Genomic DNA, 21,048 nt, shown 5'->3' with positions numbered 1-21,048 from the left:
ACAAGGATAATGGAAGTTTAGGACTTAGAATGTAATGAAATACTTCTAAGTCAAATTATGATATTATTTTTAATAAATCTGTTTGTGAAAACTACTAGCTCACTAGCTGCATTATAAAAAATGTATTTTGTGATTAGGCCAACTTACTGAAAGTATAAAAGATTGTTAGCATGAAATGCTAAATGTTATCTTGGTTGAATAATGTTTTGAATCTGATTATTCAATGTTAATCTAATCAATCAATCTTGAATGAGTTCAAATCTAATCAGTTGATTAGATTTCTCTCTTTCTTGTGATAATTCTCTACCATACACAAACTAGCTAGTCTATGATTTACATTATTATTAAATACTACAAATTAAACATTAAAAAAAGAAATAAATAAACTTTTGTCAACTTCTAACCTCTTGAAAAATGAAAAAGATAGCAATTTAGGCCTAGAGACTAGGTTATTAAAGGCCTACTACAGTGGGCTACCTGAATAAAAATTGTAAACATGCTAGTAGGCTACTCATAAAATTTATATCAAATAATTGTGTACGGTAAATCTAGCCTACTTTATTATGAGAAATTTAAGTGTACTTACTTGAATCCTCTATTACATCAGCAATTTCTAACCATATTCTATTTTTCAAATAGGTAATTCGTTGTGCAGGTCTGGAAAGTACAAAACTTTGAACTTCGAAAATTTCACGCCTTTCTGTTGTAAATCCATTTTCAATTTCTCTTGTAAAAATTATAAGAATAAAGAAACCAATAGAAATATTTTATACCTCAATTTTCCACTGCAAATTAATTTCACAGTATAATAGTAGCAATCCGAAATCTGACAACCAATATCAAAACAAACCATCCAACAATTAAAGATTGAGGTTAAAAAGAACATGGCGTCTGATCCACAGAAAGATTATTCTGCTGGTGTCACGTGATCAGAGCAGAAAAGTGATTCGAAGCTGTCTGTTCTCGTCGACAGAATCCCGAAATTAGTTTTTTTTCGACAAAACGGTTCACGAGCAGTGATCGGTCGAAGCAAAATAGCATTGTGTTGATAGGCCTTATAAAGAATGGCAAGATGAACGACAGTTCGTCTCTGATTTGAACAGTTCTTTTTTTCTGCTCAACTTTCTGCCGATGGGTGAATACTCCCATAAGAACCAATGTTAATTTAAAGTGAATTCTGTCGTCTGCCCGTTACGAAAACACACCTTAACATTTTCACCTAAAATTGAGAAAAAGCTTGAAATTCGAGAAAATGTGATTATTCAATAATTGCAAACTGTTTATTCTATTAAATCATTCACTATGAGATAGCAGACCTCTTATGTCTCCAGCGTTATTGTCCTGTCACCAGCTGGCTCATATCTTTAAATAGTAGACTTGAGATGCGCGTGAACACTAGCGTCAGGTGATCAATTTTCATAACGGCAAGGAAAGTTGTGTGAGTGCGCCACACCAGATTTTTTTCGGAAAGCAATACTTTCTTTACCTATGGTAATAGGGCAAGGAAAGTAAAAATCAGACTATAGAATTATTCATCATAAATCAGCTGACAAGTGATTACACAGATGTGTCGAGAAGCCAGTCTATTGCTGTATTTCCATAAGGTCTATAGTTTCAATCAGGTACTTGTGGATGAGAATACTGCGTGAGGTCTACTGTTCACAGAACTACTAGTTTATAAGTAGACTTGAGATGCGCGTGAACACTTATTGAGGTGATCAATTTTCATAACGGCAAGGAAAGTTGTGTTAGTGCGTCACACCAGATTTTTTTTAATGCTTCCTTTTCTCTATGGTATCAGTAACTGTTCAAGTATCAGGTATTATTATAACTGTTCCAGGTGGATAACGGTTCCAGTGACTGGGAACAGGAAGAAATGTATCTAGTGGTGGAGCATATAAACGCTGGAGTGGGACTTTACCATCATATACTTTGGCGACTTCAGTGTGAATACCCCCATGCAACAACCAACGATTCATTAGTCTACTTCGAAGATCTTGGGCTCAAGAAAGGTACAGTGAGTCCACGCAGTTTGGAAGTTTTGTATCAAATTATTTTTTTGTGTATCATATTGTGTTGATACTGTACCATATTGTGTTGATACTGTATCATATGTGATCTTTGTATCATCTTCCTATAGTGAGGTCCACGTTGTAATGGCAGTATTTGTTTAGCAATGGTTTTGCTATCCTTGTCTATCATTCGACAAAGCAGATAGCGCTATCCTTTCCGCACTGTTGCCCAAGTTTGGGAGTTTTGTATCAAATTATGGTGTTGTGTATCATATTGTGTTGATACTGTATCATCTTCCTATAGTGAGGTCCACGTTATAATGGCAGTATTTTATTATCATTTGTGTTGCTAACCTTGTCTATCATTCCTCAAAGCAGATAGCGCTATCCTTTCTTCACTGTTGCCAAAGTTTGGTATCAAATTATGGTGTTGTGTATCATATTGTGGTGATACTGTATCTTGTTGTGGTTGTTCTCGTTCTATAGTGAGGTCCACGTTATAATGGCAGTGTTTCATCATCATTTGTGTTGCTATTCTTGTATATCATTCCACAAAGCAGATAGCTCTATCCTTTTCTAGCTCTGAGAAATGCAAGATCGTGCACCAGATTGTTAATTTACCGTAGGTGTTTAAAGGCGTTTTTTTACTTCTATTTATCAATTAATTACAATTTTAGTAATGAAAAGAAATTTATTTAATTTGTGTAATTGACAGATGATGATGAGATGAGAAATATTTGTGATTCTGTATTTAAATTTTTGAAATAAGTGCAATATTTCTCAAGTTTTTTATTCATTGTGATACATTATGTGATTCATTTTAAGTATTGTCAACCTTCAAAATTCAAAATCTTCAAATAATTATTCCTGGACCAAAAATCAAGTGACGGAGAAGTATGTGATATCATAACCTCAACCTTTGGACAACATTTATTCAATCATTCAGAATTACACAACTTACAGAAAAGTACCACATACTTTCGCCCAAAACGGTTCAAACATTAACTTTTTTTAAAAATTTTTGGAGAGAAATAGTACAGGCTCAGCCTAGTTTTTCCTTCAATGTCATAATTATTATTATGATTGTAGTATTTTCTCAATGAATGAAATGAAAATGAGAAAAGTTAATGTAACTTAGAAAAACAATCAAAAAGTTCTATCATAAATTATTACAGTTGTTAATACTTGTCAATATCAGCTAAGAACTATTAAACTTATTTTAATCTATTTGTGCTTTTAACAGACCCTTGCGGAGCACGGGTAACACCCGATCATATTTTTTGAATGAGTATAATGGTAAAATAGAGAAAAGATAGCATAAGAAGATATGCCATGGTGTTGGACCGTTATGTTGCAAATGTGAGTGTTAACTGAAGCCGATAGTCCTAGTAGTTGTTTTTGGTGAAGCTATGTGACGCTGGTAGTCTCTCATACTGTGCCCTTCTTACACTCTTACACTCCCAACAACACACTAATAATAGACAGTGTATAGGGTGTCTATGTTGCAAATGTGAGTGTTAACTGAAGCCGATAGTCCTAGTAGTTGTTTTTGGTGAAGCTATGTGACGCTGGTAGTCTCTCATACTGTGCCCTTCTTACACTCTTACACTCCCAACAACACACTAATAATAGACAGTGTATAGGGTGTCTATGTTGCAAATGTGAGTGCTAACTGAAGCCGATAGTCCTAGTAGTTGTTTTTGGTGAAGCTATGTGACGCTGGTAGTCTCTCATACTGTGCCCTTCTTACACTCGTACACTCCCAACAACACACTAATAATAGACAGTGTATAGGGTATCTATGTTGCAAATGTGAGTGTTAACTGAAGCCGATAGTCTTAGTAGTTGTTTTTGGTGAAGCTATGTGACGCTAGTAGTCTCTCATACTGTGCCCTTCTTACACTCCCAACAACACACTAATAATAGACAGTGTATAGGGTGTCTATGTTGCAAATGTGAGTGTTAACTGAAGCCGATAGTCTTAGTAGTTGTTTTTGGGAAGCTATGTGACGCTGGTAGTCTCTCATACTGTGCCCTTCTTACACTCTTACACTCCCAACAACACACTAATAATAGACAGTGTATAGGGTGTCTATGTTGCAAATGTGAGTGTAACTGAAGCCGATAGTCCTAGTAGTTTTTTTTGGTGAAGCTATGTGACGCTGGTAGTCTCTCATACTGTGCCCTTCTTACACTCTTACACTCCCAACAACACACTAATAATAGACAGTGTATAGGGTGTCTATGTTGCAAATGTGAGTGTTAACTGAAGCCGATAGTCCTAGTAGTTTTTTTTGGTGAAGCTATGTGACGCTGGTATCTCTCATACTGTGCCCTTCTTACACTCTTACACTCCCAACAACACACTAATAAGACAGTGTATAGGGTGTCTATGTTGCAATGTGAGTGTTAACCTAAGCCGATAGTCCTATAGTTGTTTTTGGTGAAGCTATGTGACGCTGGTAGTCTCTCATACTGTGCCCTTCTTACACTCTTACACTCACAACAACACACTAATAAGACAGTGTATAGGGTTCTATGTTGCAAATGTGAGTGTTAACTGAAGCCGATAGTCCTAGTAGTTGTTTTTGGTGAAGCTATGTGACGCTGGTAGTCTCTCATACTGTGCCCTTCTTACACTCTTACACTCCCAACAACACACTAATATAGACAGTGTATAGGGTGTCTATGTTGCAAATGTGAGTGTTAACCTAAGCCGATAGTCCTAGTAGTTGTTTTTGGTGAAGCTATGTGACGCTGGTAGTCTCTCATACTGTGCCCTTCTTACACTCTTACACTCACAACAACACACTAATAATAGACAGTGTATAGGGTGTCTATGTTGCAAATGTGAGTGTTAACTGAAGCCGATAGTCCTAGTAGTTGTTTTTGGTGAAGCTATGTGACGCTGGTAGTCTCTCATACTGTGCCCTTCTTACACTCTTACACTCCCAACAACACACTAATAATAGACAGTGTATAGGGTGTCTATGTTGCAAATGTGAGTGTTAACCTAAGCCGATAGTCCTAGTAGTTGTTTTTGGTGAAGCTATGTGACGCTGGTAGTCTCTCATACTGTGCCCTTCTTACACTCTTACACTCACAACAACACACTAATAATAGACAGTGTATAGGGTGTCTATGTTGCAAATGTGAGTGTTAACTGAAGCCGATAGTCCTAGTAGTTGTTTTTGGTGAAGCTATGTGACGCTGGTAGTCTCTCACACTGTGCCCTTTTTACACTCCCAACAACACACTGATAATAGACAGTAGTCGACAGTAATCGGAGAAGAAATTTGCAATATCAACACAATACGATACAGTAACATCTCAACTTGATACACAACGCCATAATTCGATACAAAACTTCCGAACTTTGAATGAATTCTACAAACCATGGCATATATTCTTATGCTATCTTTTCTGTATGGCATAACCACAAAATGATACAATATCAACACAGAACGATACAGTATCATGTCAACTTGATACACAACACCATAATTTGTTACAAAACTTCCGAACTTTGAATGAATTCTCCAAACCATGGCATATCTTCTTATGATATCTTTTCTCTTTCTACCACAAAATGATACAGCATCAACACGTATGATGCAGTATCAACATAATACGATGCACTATCATCTCAACTTGATACACAACGCCATAATTCGATACAAAACTTCCGAACTTTGAATGAATTCTACAAACCATGGCATATATTCTTATGCTATCTTTTCTGTATGGCATAACCACAAAATGATACAATATCAACACAGAACGATACAGTATCATGTCAACTTGATACACAACACCATAATTTGTTACAAAACTTCCGAACTTTGAATGAATTCTCCAAACCATGGCATATCTTCTTATGATATCTTTTCTCTTTCTACCACAAAATGATACAGCATCAACACGTATGATGCAGTATCAACATAATACGATGCACTATCATCTCAACTTGATACACAACACCATAATTTGATACCAAACTTCCGAACTTTGAATGAATTTTACAAACCATGTCATATCTTCTTATGCTATCTTTTCTCTATGGCATAACCACAAAATGATACAGTATCATCAACTATGATACAGTATCAACACAATACGATTCAGTATCATCTCAACTTGATACACAATACCATAATTTGTTACAAAACTTCCGAACTTTGAATGAATTCTACAAACCAAGGCATATCTACTGATGCTATCTTTTCTCTAAGGTATCTCCACAATATGATACAATATCAACACAGAACGATACAGTATCATGTCAACTTGATACACAACGCCATAATTCGATACAAAACTTCCAAACTTCGAATGAATTTTACAAACCATGGCATATCTTCTCATGCTATCTTTTCTCTATGGCATTAGGCCTACAAAATGATGCAGTATCAAAACATACAATATGATACAGTATCAACATAATACGATGCACTATCATCTCAACTTGATACACAAGAACATAATTTTATACAAAACTTCCGAACTTTGAATGAATTCTACAAACCTTGGCTATTTTTTCTCTTATTGACAAATTATTTTGAATGATTGCAGGAATAAATAACAGTCATAGTGTTGCCGGCAATGGAGTAGACAAGATGGCGGCGACTGGTGATGAAGTGAGGAGGAGAGGAGAAGGAGGAGAAGAATGGGCAGAAAACTTGGCACACAGGTGTCTCATTTACCTGGGAGATCTTTTTCGTTATATGGTGGATATTCAACCAGGCTGGGACTATGGGCTGGCTACACATTATTATACCCAGGTATTTTCTAATTATCTATCAAATTTTAATTATTATTAAACGAAAATCCAAATTAAATTCTGTAATTTACTCGGAAGACTTCTGCTACTGTAAATATTGACAACAGGGTAAACAGCTAAATGGAAATTCGATGAGCGCTACTATTCAAAAATTATTTGTCAGCCCGGGAATCGAACCCTGTACCTCCTAATTGCCGGTCAGGAATGCTTACCCTTACACCAAACTGACAATCTCTGGATAGCAGCGCTCATTTTATACGAAGCCATAGCGGCCAGCCAGTCTACACATGGAAATTACTGATATTGCAATAATATTTGCAGTAGCAAAAGTTTTCGGGGTGTATTACAGCATTTCAATTTGGATTTTCGTTTAATAATAATAATTAATTCATTAGCATCTGAATAATTGCAATATCTCAGTAATTTCTATCTGTAATTTGGATTAAGCTCAAATCATAACAGAAAATATAACACAAGAAGAAGATACCCATGGTTTGTAGAATTCATTCGAAGTTTGGAAGTTTTGTATCAAATCATGGTGTTGTGTATCAAGTTGACATGATACTATATCATGTTAAATTAAAATAGATTGAGCCCAAATCATGAATAAAATAATAATCATACAGAAAATATAGCACAAGAATATACCCATGGTTTGTAGAATTCATTCAGAGTTCGGAAGTTTTGTATCAAATCATGGTGTTGTGTATCAAGTTGATACTGTATCATATTGTATCAAAAATAGATTGAGCCCAAATCATGAATAAAATAATAATCATACAGAAAATATAGCACAAGAATATACCCATGGTTTGTAGAATTCATTCAGAGTTCGGAAGTTTTGCATCAAACTCTGGTTTCGTGTATCAAGTTGATACTGTATCATATTGTGTTGATACTGTATTATTCTGTGATGATACCCGTATCATTGATGGTGAGACAATAGAGAAAGATAGCATAGTAAGAAGATATGCCATGGTTTGTAGAATTCATTCAAAGTTTGGAAGTTTTGTATCAAATTGTGGTGTTATGTATCAAGTTGAGATGCCACTGTATCATATCGTGTTGATACTGTATCATTTATGTTAAATTATAAATAGATTGACCTGAAATCATACAGAAAACATAGCACAAGAAGATACGGACCGATGGTTTGTAGAGTTTGGTAGCTTTGTATCAAATTGTGGTGTTGTGTACGAAGTTGAGATGATACTGTATCATATCGTGTTGATACTGTATCCTATGTTACATTATAAATAGATTGAGCTCAAGTCAAACAGAAATTCGATGAGCGCTACTATTCAAAAATTATTTGTCAGCCCGGGAATCGAACCCTGTACCTCCTAATTGCCGGTCAGGGATGCTTACCCTTAAGCCCGGTACAGACGATCAAGTTTAGCTTCAGTCTTTTGCTCAAGCAAAAGTCGGAGCATGTAAGTCGTTGCGTCTGGGGACGGTAAAACGGATCGGACGGTCTTCAAGCTTAAGTCGTCAAACTTAAAATGTATCGGCCGCGAATCTTTTTCCATCAAACCGTCCGTCTTTTGCCTATCCACCAAAACCTAAAACGCGTAAAAATGGAGATAGAGAAATTGTGATTTCAGATTCGGATTCAGCGCCCTCAAATTAATAAAATGCATCGCGAGTACTTGAAAATAAGCAAGTTTTTTTATCGAATTTATGTAACGCTTTTTTCTTTTTTGATTCTCATGATACTCTCAGAATTTGATGTTTATATTATGATTTTAGTTGTATCGACAATAGCCTAATTATTAACATTAAAAATAATTACTAGCATTAGAATGCTAATAGAACAGATCTAACTATATGCAGAAGACAATTCAACTATACAACAAAAAAGCTTATTAATTTTATGCCAGAACATTTCATTGCAAGAAAACCTACAAAAGCACTTAAATTAAAAATTGAAAGCTGGATAAAGACAGAAGATATCATTCCTAAAATATTTTAATTTGATGTAAATATACTGTCTTCCTCAGTTCCTCTGAATTTATTATTAGTAGGGCTATACTCCCAGATTAATTTTCTCTCTCTGAGTTTAAGTTTTATTTTTTGTGTCATGTGTACTGTATTGTATTGTTTTTCTAATTCTCTCTTTGCTTACAAAAGGAATTGCATATATGCTACAAATGAATTACATTATGTTACTAAATGGATTACATATGTACAGTGAATTGTAGATTAATAATTACATGAATCATCTCTTTTTCTTTTGAGTTTTTAAATTATTATGAATTCATTCTACTTTTTCTGCTCTCTTAGTATTTCACTCTTAGTGCTTCTTCTTTTCGGATTGAAAATTTATTTTTTTTCTAGTTTTTCATACATTCCATATGTTTCTTTTTTCTTTATTATATTTTTTCTATTTTCGACTGAATCTCAAGCCACTAATTATAGCCGACTGATTACTCGTTGCCATCGCTCAAACTACTTAGTTTTGCTGGTAACGCCAATGATAATATTATAATCGATTTTTAAATTGAAAATATTTTAATTTTAAGTTTTTGCAATGTATTGTATATGAAATTTTTTATATTTTTCACATTTGTAAAGTTTGTTTGATGATTTTGGCAATAAATATTTCTTTCTTTCTTTCATATTTCTTTCTTACTTTCAATAATTTGTTTTAAACAACTATGCTAATATCATTAAAAGCTTACCGAGTTGAAAGCAGAGAAAAGTCAGGAGAACAAATAATAAGCTACATCGAGTTATCAATATTGCATGCCTCATTGATTGCAATTAATAGTCCACACGACAGCTGATTTTTACCAAATTATAATGGGATATTCATAATAAATATATTAAAAAATAATAAGCTACATCGAGTTATCAATATTGCATGCCTCATTGATTGCAATTAATAGTCCACACGCCAGCTGATTTTTACCAAATTACAATGGGATATTCATTCATTCATTTCATTTATTGTATAAAATACTATAATCATAATACAATTATGACATTGGAGGAATAACTAGACTGAGTCTGTACTATTTCTCTCCAAAAATTTTGATAAAATGTTAATGTTGTCCAAAAGATAAGGTTATGTAATCACACACTGCTTCGTCACTTGATTTTCGGTCCAAGAATGATGATTTAAAATTTTGAATTCTGAAGGTTGATTTTATACTCTAAATGAATCACAGAATGTATCACAATAAATTAAAAACTTTAGAAATATTGCACTTATTTAAAAAATTTGAATACAAAATCAAAAACCCACTCACTATTTTGCATGCAAGTAATAATCCACTCGACAGTTGATTAATGATGTCTATAGTCTGATTTTTACGGTAATATTGGCGTTCGAAAGAGACTTCTTTTCCTTTTGTATTATCCATAAAATGCAAAATTTCAAAAAACCTCGTATATACGTCGACGCGCAATTTAAAGAGGAACATAACATACCTGTCGAATTTCAGGAAAATCTATTTCCGCGTTTCACCGTAAATGAGGAACATATATAAACAAAATTATAAACATATTTTCAGATTCATCTTGCAATTCTCGAAGCAATGCAACGTGAGAAAATTTGTGTCTTTTTAACAACCAGTCCCTACTCTAACGTGAACGATGAACTCTACCTTTTTACTTTCCTTGCCCTATTACCATAGGTAAGGAAAGTATTGCTTTCCGAAAAAAATTAAGGTACCCCAATTTCTAAATTTCTATACGTTTCAAGGTCCCCTGAGTCCAAAAAAGTGGTTTTTGGGTATTGGTCTGTATATGTGTGTTTGTGTGTGTGTGTGTGTGTGTGTGTGTGTGTGTGTGTGTGTGTGTGTGTGTGTGTGTGTGTATGAGTGTATGTGCGTCTGTGTGTGTGTGTGTGTGTGTGTGTGTGTGTGTGTGTGTGTGTGTGTGTGTGTGTGTATGAGTGTATGTGCGTCTGTGTACACGATATCTCATCTCCCAATTAACGGAATGACTTGAAATTTGGAACTTAAGGTCCTTTCACTATAAGGATCCGACACGAACAATTTCGATCAAATGCAATTCAAGATGGCAGCTAAAATGGGGAAAATGTTGTCAAAAACAGGGTTTTTTGCAATTTTCTCGAAAACGGCTCCAACGATTTTGATCAAATTCATACCTAAAACAGTCATCGATAAGCTCTATCAACTGCCACAAGTCCCATATCTGTAAAAATTTCAGGAGCTCCGCCCCATCAATGCAGATAGATTCCCAATTATTAGGCTTCAGATACAATTGAAACAAAAAAAATCAAGTGGAGTAGATTGAGCATGAAAATCTCTACAATTAAGGTTCAGTAACATTTTCACCTAAAATTGAAAATAAGCTTTAAATTCGAGAAAATGTGATTATTCAATTGCAAATTATTGTTGGTTCTATTAAATCATTCACTATGAAGTGATAGCAGACCTCATGTGTGTCTCCAGCGTTATTGCCCTGTCACCAGCTGGCTCAAATAGTAGACTCGAGATGTGCGGTAACACTAGCGTCAGGTGATCAATTTTCATAACGGCAAGGAAAGTTGTGTGAGTGCACCACACCAGACTTTTTCCTATTTTTTACACACAAAACAAAAGTGGTCAAGAGTACCAGCTCTTCCATAGTTGATGACGAACTGAGCGTGTGAGCACAAACATAGGAAAATGGCCGACATAAGACGGATGCGTGTGGACGCAATTTTACATCCGTCTTTTGCTTGAACCAAACGATCCGTCTTTTGCTTGAGCAAAAAAACTGATGGTAAAATTGAGCGTCTGGACCGGGCTTTACACCAAACTGACAATCTCTGAATAGCAGCGCTCATTTTATACGAAGCCATAGCGGCCAGCCAGTCTACAGATGGATATTACCATAGAGAAGCAATAGCGTAAGTAGATATCCCATGGTATGGGGCGTTTATGTCGCAACTTTTACTGTTATCTCAAGCCGATTACTCTCGATTATTGTCGATTTTTACTGTTTTGACCGGGTAAGAGTGTATGAACGGCACAGTATGAGAGACTACCAGCGTCATAAAGCTTCACAGGAAAGAACTACGTGGATTATCAGCTTGAGATAACAGTAAAAGTTGCGACATAAACGTCCTATACCATGGGATATCTACTTATGCTATTGTTTCTCTATGATATTACTGAGATATTGCAATTATTCAAATGCCAATGAATTGATTATTATTAAACGAAAATCCAAAATTGAATGCTGTAAATCACCCCGAAGGCTTCTGCTACAGCAAATATTGACAACAGGGTAAACAGCTAGATGGAAATTCGATGAGCGCTACTATTCAAAAATTATTGTCAGCCCAGGAATCGAACCCAGTACCTCCTAATTGCCGGTCAGGAATGCTTACCCTTACACCAAACTGACAATCTCTGGATAGCAGCGCACATTTTATACGAAGCCAAAGAGGCCAGCCAGTCTACAGATGGAAATTACTGAGGTACTGGGTTCGAGTCCCGGGCTGACAAATAATTTTTGAATGGTAGCGCTCATCGAATTTCTATCTAGCTGTTTATCCTGTTGTCAATATTTACAGTAGCAGAAGTCTTCGGGTGAATCACAGCATTTAATTTGGATTTTCGTTTAATAATAATTAATTCATTGGCATTTGAATAATTTCAATTTCTCAAATTAATTTGAGTAATTTCCATCTGTAGACTGGCTGGCCGCTATGGCTTCGTATAAAATGAGCTCTGCTATTCAGAGATTGTCAGTTTGGTGTAAGGGTAAGCATTCCTGACCGGCAATTAGGAGGTACTGGGTTCGATTCCCGGGCTGACAAATAATTTTTGAATAATAGCGCTCATCGAATTTCCATCTAGCTGTTCACCCTGTTGTCAATATTTTCAGTAGCAGAAGTCTTCGGGGTGAATCACAGCTTTTAATTTGGATTTTCGTTTAATAATAATAAGTATCATTTTGTGTTGATACTGTATCATGTGTGGTGATACTGTATCATATGTGGAGATTCTGTATCATTTGTGTTTTTTCAGGCTCTATTATGGAAACCGGGGGAGGGTTTGCCTCACAATCAACTAGGCACATTGGCTGGAAGTCGGAACTATTCATTGGATGCCGTCTACCATTACATGAGATGGTGAGTAAGTCAACTTTTAACTAGTAGTTCTGTGAACAGTAGACCTCGCGCAGATAAAAACCACATTCTCTTCTAATACTGTCCATCAGAGTAAATTTTGTCCTGTCGGCGTGATATCAGTGTATAAATGACTAATGGCTGTTTGGGTTGTTGTATCGACAATGCTAATAATTTGATGTGAACAGCTATGCTACTATCATCAAAAGCTTACCAAGTTGAAAGCAGAGAAAAGTCGGGAGAAAATACTATGCTTCTTCAAGTTATCAATTGCATGCCTCACTGCATGCAATTAATAGTTCACACAACAGCTGTGTTTTCAATTAGTTACATTGAGATATTGAATTGCATGCGTCATGGCATGCAATTTATAATCCACTCGACAGCTGATCTATGATATACTAGTAATTCTGTGAACAGTAGACCTCACGCAGTATTCTCATCCACAAGTACCTGATTGAAACTATAGACCTTATGGAAATACAGCAATAGACTGGCTTCTCCACACATCTGTGTAATCACTTGTCAGCTGACTTATGATTATTAATTTTATAGTCTGATTTTTACTCTAATATTGGCGAATGAAGGAGGCTCCTTTTTCCTTTTATATTATCCTTGAAAGACTGGCTTCTCCACACATCTGTGTAATCACTTGTCAGCTGATTTATGATGATTAATTTTATAGTCAGATTTTTACTCTAATATTGGCGAATGAAGGAGGCTCCTTTTTCCTTTTGTATTATCCTTAAAATACAAAATTTCCAAAAATCCTATGTATATGTCGACGCGAAATTCAAAAAGGAACATATCTGTCAAATTTCATAAAAATCTATTGCTGCGTTTCGCCGTAAATGCGAAACATAAAAACATGAAGAGAAATGCAAAACCGTCCACTTGAATCTTAGACCTCACTTCGCTCGGTCAACTATGATAATCTACTGATCTGCACCTAAAATACAAGATAGCATAAGAAGATATGTCATGGTTTGTAGAATTCATTCAAAGTTTAAACGTTTTGTATCAAATTATGGTGTTGTGTATCAAGGTGTTGAGGTGATACTGCATTTTATTGTGGTGATACTGTATCGTATTGTGGTGATACTGTATCATATTGAGGTGATATCATAGAGGAATGATAGCATAAGAAGACATGCCATGGTTTGTAGAATTTATTCGAAGTTTAGTAGATTTGTATCAAATTATGGTGTTGTGTATCAAGTTGAGATGATACTGTATCATTTAGTGTTGATACTGTATCATTTATGGTGATATAGTGTTGATACTGTATCATTTATGGTGATATAGCCAAGGTCGTCTATATTGCAAATTTCTTCTCCGATTACTGTCGACTACTGTCTATTATTAGTGTGTTGTTGGGAGTGTAAGAAGGGCACAGTATGAGAGACTACCAGCGTCACATAGCTTCACCAAAAACAACTACTAGGACTATCGGCTTCAGTTAACACTCACATTTGCAACATAGACACCCTATACACTGTCTATTATTAGTGTGTTGTTGGGAGTGTAAGAGTGTAAGAAGGGTACAGTATGAGAGACTACCAGCGTCACATAGCTTCACCAAAAACAACTACTAGGACTATCGGCTTCAGTTAACACTCACATTTGCAACATAGACACCTATACACTGTCTATTATTAGTGTGTTGTTGGGAGTGTAAGAGTGTAAGAAGGATACAGTATGAGAGACTACCAGCGTCACATAGCTTCACCAAAAACAACTACTAGGACTATCGGCTTCAGTTAACACTCACATTTGCAACATAGACACCCTATACACTGTCTATTATTAGTGTGTTGTTGGGAGTGTAGAGTGTAAGAAGGATACAGTATGAGAGACTACCAGCGTCACATAGCTTCACCAAAAACAACTACTAGGACTATCGGCTTCAGTTAACACTCACATTTGCAACATAGACACCCTATACACTGTCTATTATTAGTGTGTTGTTGGGAGTGTAAGAGTGTAAGAAGGGTACAGTATGAGAGACTACCAGCGTCACATAGCTTCACCAAAAACAACTACTAGGACTATCGGCTTCAGTTAACACTCACATTTGCAACATAGACACCCTATACACTGTCTATTATTAGTGTGTTGTTGGGAGTATAAGAGTGTAAGAAGGGCACAGTATGAGAGACTACCAGCGTCACATAGCTTCACCAAAAACAACTACTAGGACTATCGGCTTCAGTTAACACTCACATTTGCAACATAACGGTCCAACACCATGGCATATCACCACACATGATACAGTATCAACACTAAATGATACAGTATCATCTCAACTTGATACACAACACCATAATTTGTACAAAACTTACAAGCTTTGACTAAATTCGACAAACCATGGCATATCTTCTTATGTTATATCTTGTATCTATGTTGTCATGTTAATTGTCATTTTATGTATGGTGAGGTCCACGTTAAAATGGCTGTGGATAAAGATAGTACAACAGCGTTGCCTATTCTCTGCCTTAATTATATTTCTACATTGTCAAAAACAGATTTGGCACCGTTGCGGAGCTAGAATAGAATAGTGCTACCTGCTTTGTCGAATGATAGACAAGGATAGCAACACCGAAGTTAATAAAATACTGTCATTATAACAAGGACCTCACTATAGGCTAATGTCATTGAACGAAGCTTGATTCTATCTAAATGTACAATATTTTAATAACACTTGAATTAATTTCTTAATTTTACAGTTCAATTTTGCATTTCTCTTAATGTTTAAATGTTCATATGTTGCGCATTTACGGCGAAACGCGGTAATAGATTTTCATGAAATTCGACAGGTATGTTCCTTTTTTAATAGCGCGTCGACGTATATACAAGGTTTTTGAAAATTTTGCATTTCAAGGATAATATAAAAGGAAAAAGGAGCCTCCTTCATACGCCAATATTAGAGTAAAAATCAGACTATAGAATTATTCATCATAAATCAGCTGACAAGTGATTACACAGATGTGTGGAGAAGCCAGTCTATTGCTGTATTTCCATAAGGTCTATAGTTTCAATCAGGTACTTGTGGATGAGAATACTGCGTGAGGTCTACTGTTCACAGAACTACTAGTATAGGCTAATGTCATTGAATGAAGCTTGATTCGATTTAAATGTACAATTTTAATAACACTTGAATTAATATCTTAATCTTCTATTTGCAGCCTATGCACTGAACACCCATTTTGACGGAACCGAGGGCAATCTAAATCAGCTGTTAGACAAGAGTAAACAACAGCTGGAATCAGCTGATTTTTTGGTTGAATCAGCTGATTGCGCTCTCAAACGCGCTGTGGTGAGACTTCTCATATGCGTGCGCAGTTTTGGTTCTGTAACCGTCCTCCCGTCTCTCAGAAGGTCAGCTAGTTTATTTTTTTATATATTTATTAATCTTGAATGAAAAAGACTAAGACATTGTCAAAAAACCACTGATTTATTGATAATTAGAAAGACTGGTTTCGGTTATTACACCATTGTCAATCTCTGATAAACTAAAACTAATTACAAGAGTAGACCTCACGCAGTGTTCTCATCCACAAGTACCTGATTGAAACTATAGACCTTATGGAAATACAGCAATAGACTGGCTTCTCCACACATCTGTGTAATCACTTGTCAGCTGATTTATGATGAATAATTCTATAGTCTGATTTTTACTCTAATATTGGCGTATGAAGGAGGCTCCTTTTTCCTTTTATATTTATCCTTGAAAAGCAAAATTTCTAAAAACCTTGTATATACGTCGACGCGCAATTAAAAAAGGAACATACCTGTCAAATTTCATGAAAATCTATTACCGCGATTCGCCGTGAATGCGAAACATATAAACATTTAAACATTACGAGAAACGCTAAACCGTCGACTTGAATCTTAGACCTCACTTCGCTCCGTCAATCACATTGTGTTGATACTGTATCATGTCTGGTGATACTGTATCATATTGTTTTAATACTGTATCATGTTTTAGGTATGTGACGCGCTATTGGTCGATCTGAGAGAGAGTCTACATGCTGTGGAAGTGAGTGAGCCAATCGGAGAGCCCGATGATTTACAACAATTATTAGCAATGGGGAAAGCAATCAACGAGAAACCACAGAAGATGACTGAAGAAATGCTATTCAAAAGTGTCGTCATACTGCTAATGTGCCTGCATAATCTGAAGAAAAAAGGTACAGTTTGAAAGTTTTGTATCAAATTATGGTGTTGTGTATCATATTGTGTTGATACTGTATCATATTGTGTTGATACTGTATCATATTAGGATTAGTATGGGGTAATTCATCTCAACAAAATATGGACAGGGTGTTTAAGATTCAAAAGAAGGCACTCAGATGTATAGAGAAAGTGAATAGGTTAGACTCTTGTAGGCCTTTATTTAAAAAGCTTGGTCTATTAACTGTGCCATCTTTGTATGTATATGAAGTTGTAATGCATGTGAAAACGAGTGGTGTGATCCAGAATTCAGATGTTCATGAGTATTATACGCGAAACAGAGCAGATTATCATATAATGGGTCACAATAGTAGGTTATTTGAACAAAAACCAGATTATATTGGTAGGAAATTTTATAACAAGCTACCTCAAATCTTGAAAAGTAATGATGATTTGAAGATTTTCAAAAAACAAATGAAAAAATATTTAGTTGATAGAGCTTTTTATAGTGTACAAGAATTCCTTTCAAACCTAAACTAGGTTGAACTACTTAGTGTTAGAATTATTATGTAATAATGACTTGTCTTATACTCCATGACTGGAGTCTTTAGGACGTAATCTTAAAAAAAAAAAAAAAAAATTATGGTGTTGCGTATCATATTGTGTTGATACTGTATCATATGTGATCTTTGTATCATCTTCCTATAGTGAGGTCCACGTTGTAATGGCAGTATTTGTTTAGCAATGGTGTTGCTATCATTGTCTATCATTCCACAAAGCAGATAGCGCTATCATTTCTGCACTGTTGCCAAAGTTTGGAAGTTTTGTATCAAATTATGGTGTTGTGTATCATATTGTGATGATACTGTATAGGTGCGTACAGATATACGCGCCGCGAACATGAGCAATTCAATTTTAATCAGCTGATTATATCTGTATTTTTTCGCCACACTGCACAGAAAGCAGCTGTTTTCCAGTCCCTACGTAGATCTGAAAGACATTGTTTGCAGACGACTCTCGTCTGACGTCAGAACAGGTTTCTTTCCGGCCTAGGCCAAAAAGAGTACCCTTTCCAGCCACTATCATGGGACTAAGAAAGGTGATCAAAAAACAGCTGATCAAAAAACTTTTCATTATTCAATAATTAAAACATTTATAATAATATCATCTTATTGTCATTTGAAAGAATAAAAAAGTATAAACTCAACCTCCCACATAATTGAACATCATCTTTTAGTTTATTTAGACAAATCAGAATAAAAATACTTGGAAAATTTCCTGATATTCAGATTACCTCAGATTTGCTAGAGCTATCACCTTCCATTTCTGCTTTCGGAAGTGCTTAGTAAACAACTATTCTCATATATATATATATATTGTTTATTTTTGTGTGTGGTGAAAAATAGCGTTTGCACGACGGGCAAAAGTGTTTTTCCTCCACCTACTGTCAAAAGTACTTACTTTACTCCCTGAAACATGATACTAAAGTGTCACTTTTTCGCTCTCGGTACTAAAAAACAGAAAAAACTCCCTGGGGAGTAAAAGTGACTCCATTTAAATAACATGGGAAGCATCTCTATTTTAAAACTTACATGGTAATAGGTTAGAAGGTCTAAGCTCAGATGGGGAAGCATATAGAGTAGTCATTAAACCAACTAAATTCAATACCTCAACCAGACATTTGATCGATATATAAAATATATGTTTGTATGCTGAAATTATTATTACAAACATCATATCACTATACTAGAAGAAATTTATATATTTTTTCTTTCAATCCATGTTATTCAAAATACCAACGAATATTACTTATTAACTAATCAAATTTGAAACGGGAACTTCATCATAACTGTAGTTGTGGCGGCCATTGCTGTTACAACTTTAGCCGACAGATAGTGCTGTCGGAGGAGAACTGTGATTACAAGCCAGCTGTTTTTGTTTACTTTTTAGATTATGTTGTAACACATTGTTTGGTCACATACGTTTTTAAAAATTATTTTATTTGCAGTTTTTATAAAAATGTAGGTGGAGGAAAAATGTTGTGTATATCACGAGTGAAAAATGTTTTTTCTCCCTCAGAAAAATTGTTGCCCTCGGCTTCGCCTCGGGCTTCAAACTTTTCCCTCAGGGAGAAAAAACAGCACTTTTCACTCTAGATATACAAATAACTATTGTGTAGTTGAGAAGTTGATATTGTGGTAATATTATTCATATTGAATGAAAAAGACTAAGAAATTGTCCAGTTTATCAGAGATTGACAATGGTGTAATAACCGAAACCGGTCTTTCTAAGTATCAATAAATCTGTGGTTTTTTGACAATTTCTTAGCCTTTTTCATTCAATACACATAATATGTTTGCCAAGTTGTGTTCAATCTAATAGAATTACAACAAATAGTACGATCAATAAGTATCGAATTGTATGTAACTCAATGTAATGATTCGATATTGTAATATATCGATAATCTAATATCGATATTGTATAGAGTGGAGAGTCGAGGTTTGTCTCATGGTCTCATCAGTTTGTCACTTGTCATGTCTGTCTATGAATTATACGTCTCAGTCATATTATATCAATCAATTTATTATTTATCCTTCTTTCATTAGTTTAATGTATCAGAAGTGAGTATACAACACTCAAGTTGGTCTGTATACAGCTTGTGAGCGATTTGAGTTTCATCAGATGAACCATTGGGAATAATACAATAATTACAAGTACTTGATCACTGATTTACATTCAATAATAGCAGAAAATACAAATAAAATATGTAAGGTGCAATGTTGGTGCTACCAGCTAGAATTGCACACGAGGCCAATAATGAGAATAATGAAGCGAAGTCAGAGGACAATAAAGTATGCTATAGTGAGGTCCACGTTATAATGGCAGTGTACGATTGACAATACTGTTGCTGTCCTTTCCTATCATACAACAAAACAGATAGCGCTATCTCTCTCTAGCTTTGCAATGTTGTCACTTTGCCAGAATATTTTATTTTTACTTTTGACACTGACTGTACAAAAGTAACTCATCCGCCATTTTTTTCTCCATTCTATCAAAATACTTTGGTACACAAGTCGTTTAATTGAAAAACATTTAAAATGTATTTTTGAAACAATGAAATAATTTTTAGACATTACCGTTTGAGAAACACAAATTAAAATACCTGAAATGACATTTTAAAAGTAGATAACTAACCATTCTAGACTTTATCCATGCTTCAGTTAGCCTACACGTATAGGTTAGACCTACTCGTACCGGTATAAATAATATTGAAAGGCTATTTCAGATTTATTTCCATTGAAATTACTTATTTTAAAAAGGATTTCTGTTTTTCTATCATTTTCTAAAGAAATTGGAATAGAATACCTACCAATTAACTTAATTTCTGTTGTTTTGAATTCAGATTGGTGTATCACAGCTTTTTAAATTAGTCGCCATTTCAGGTTTGTGTAAAAATAAAAATCTGATCTCAGTTATGGAAGCAAATTTCTGAATCAAATTATGATTAATTTGACATTAAATGATAATTATTATTAGATCAAATTTAATGGGAAGAATTGAGTAACAGCTGTGTACAGTCAGTGGCAAATTTGAGAGACTTGGCAACGTTTTTCTCCTATCTTTCTTCACTGCCATTATAACGTGGACCTCACAAAAGTCGAGAGTTAGAGGATGCACCTTTTTGGAACAATAGCCCAGTGGTCAGGTAGCGCGGCACCGTCTCCTTTATTTTACCCTAAAAAAGTTATTAAATGTCAAAATTTGAGGCTCGTTTTTTATTCATATACATGTACACTGACAGTTTTTCGTGAAACTAACCATATAATGTATGCCTTTTATGTTGTATAGGCAGCAGCGAGCTGTGCCTAGCAGTTTCACTTCAGCTGTCAGTGATGGCTCAGGTGCTGAGAGAGATTATGCTGAAGGTTGAGTCAGTTCTGCCTCCTCCGCAGACTCCCCCACTTCACCCTCATCACAGACGACGTAGGAGGAGG

The 21,048-nt window shown here is 35.2% G+C and overlaps 1 protein-coding gene across 1 annotated transcript in view; it reads left to right on the top strand.

Moving 5' to 3' along the window:
• Positions 1 to 21,048, top strand: part of LOC111062177 (protein SMG5) — a 64,799-nt gene that overhangs the window by 7,098 nt on the left and 36,653 nt on the right. The window contains exons 3-9 of the mRNA XM_039435345.1: positions 1,841 to 2,012; positions 6,585 to 6,793; positions 12,780 to 12,883; positions 14,705 to 14,712; positions 16,066 to 16,232; positions 16,869 to 17,070; positions 20,903 to 21,048. The exon at positions 20,903 to 21,048 is cut by the window's right edge and continues 61 nt beyond it. Coding sequence (XP_039291279.1) covers positions 1,841 to 2,012; positions 6,585 to 6,793; positions 12,780 to 12,883; positions 14,705 to 14,712; positions 16,066 to 16,232; positions 16,869 to 17,070; positions 20,903 to 21,048 — 1,008 coding nt within the window. The remainder of the gene's footprint in view (positions 1 to 1,840; positions 2,013 to 6,584; positions 6,794 to 12,779; positions 12,884 to 14,704; positions 14,713 to 16,065; positions 16,233 to 16,868; positions 17,071 to 20,902) is intronic.

Source organism: Nilaparvata lugens, chromosome 9, assembly GCF_014356525.2.
Source record: "Nilaparvata lugens isolate BPH chromosome 9, ASM1435652v1, whole genome shotgun sequence".
Classification (NCBI taxonomy): domain Eukaryota; kingdom Metazoa; phylum Arthropoda; class Insecta; order Hemiptera; family Delphacidae; genus Nilaparvata; species Nilaparvata lugens.
Note: the sequence above shows the minus strand (reverse complement) of the source record. Positions and strands in the feature narration are given on the sequence as shown.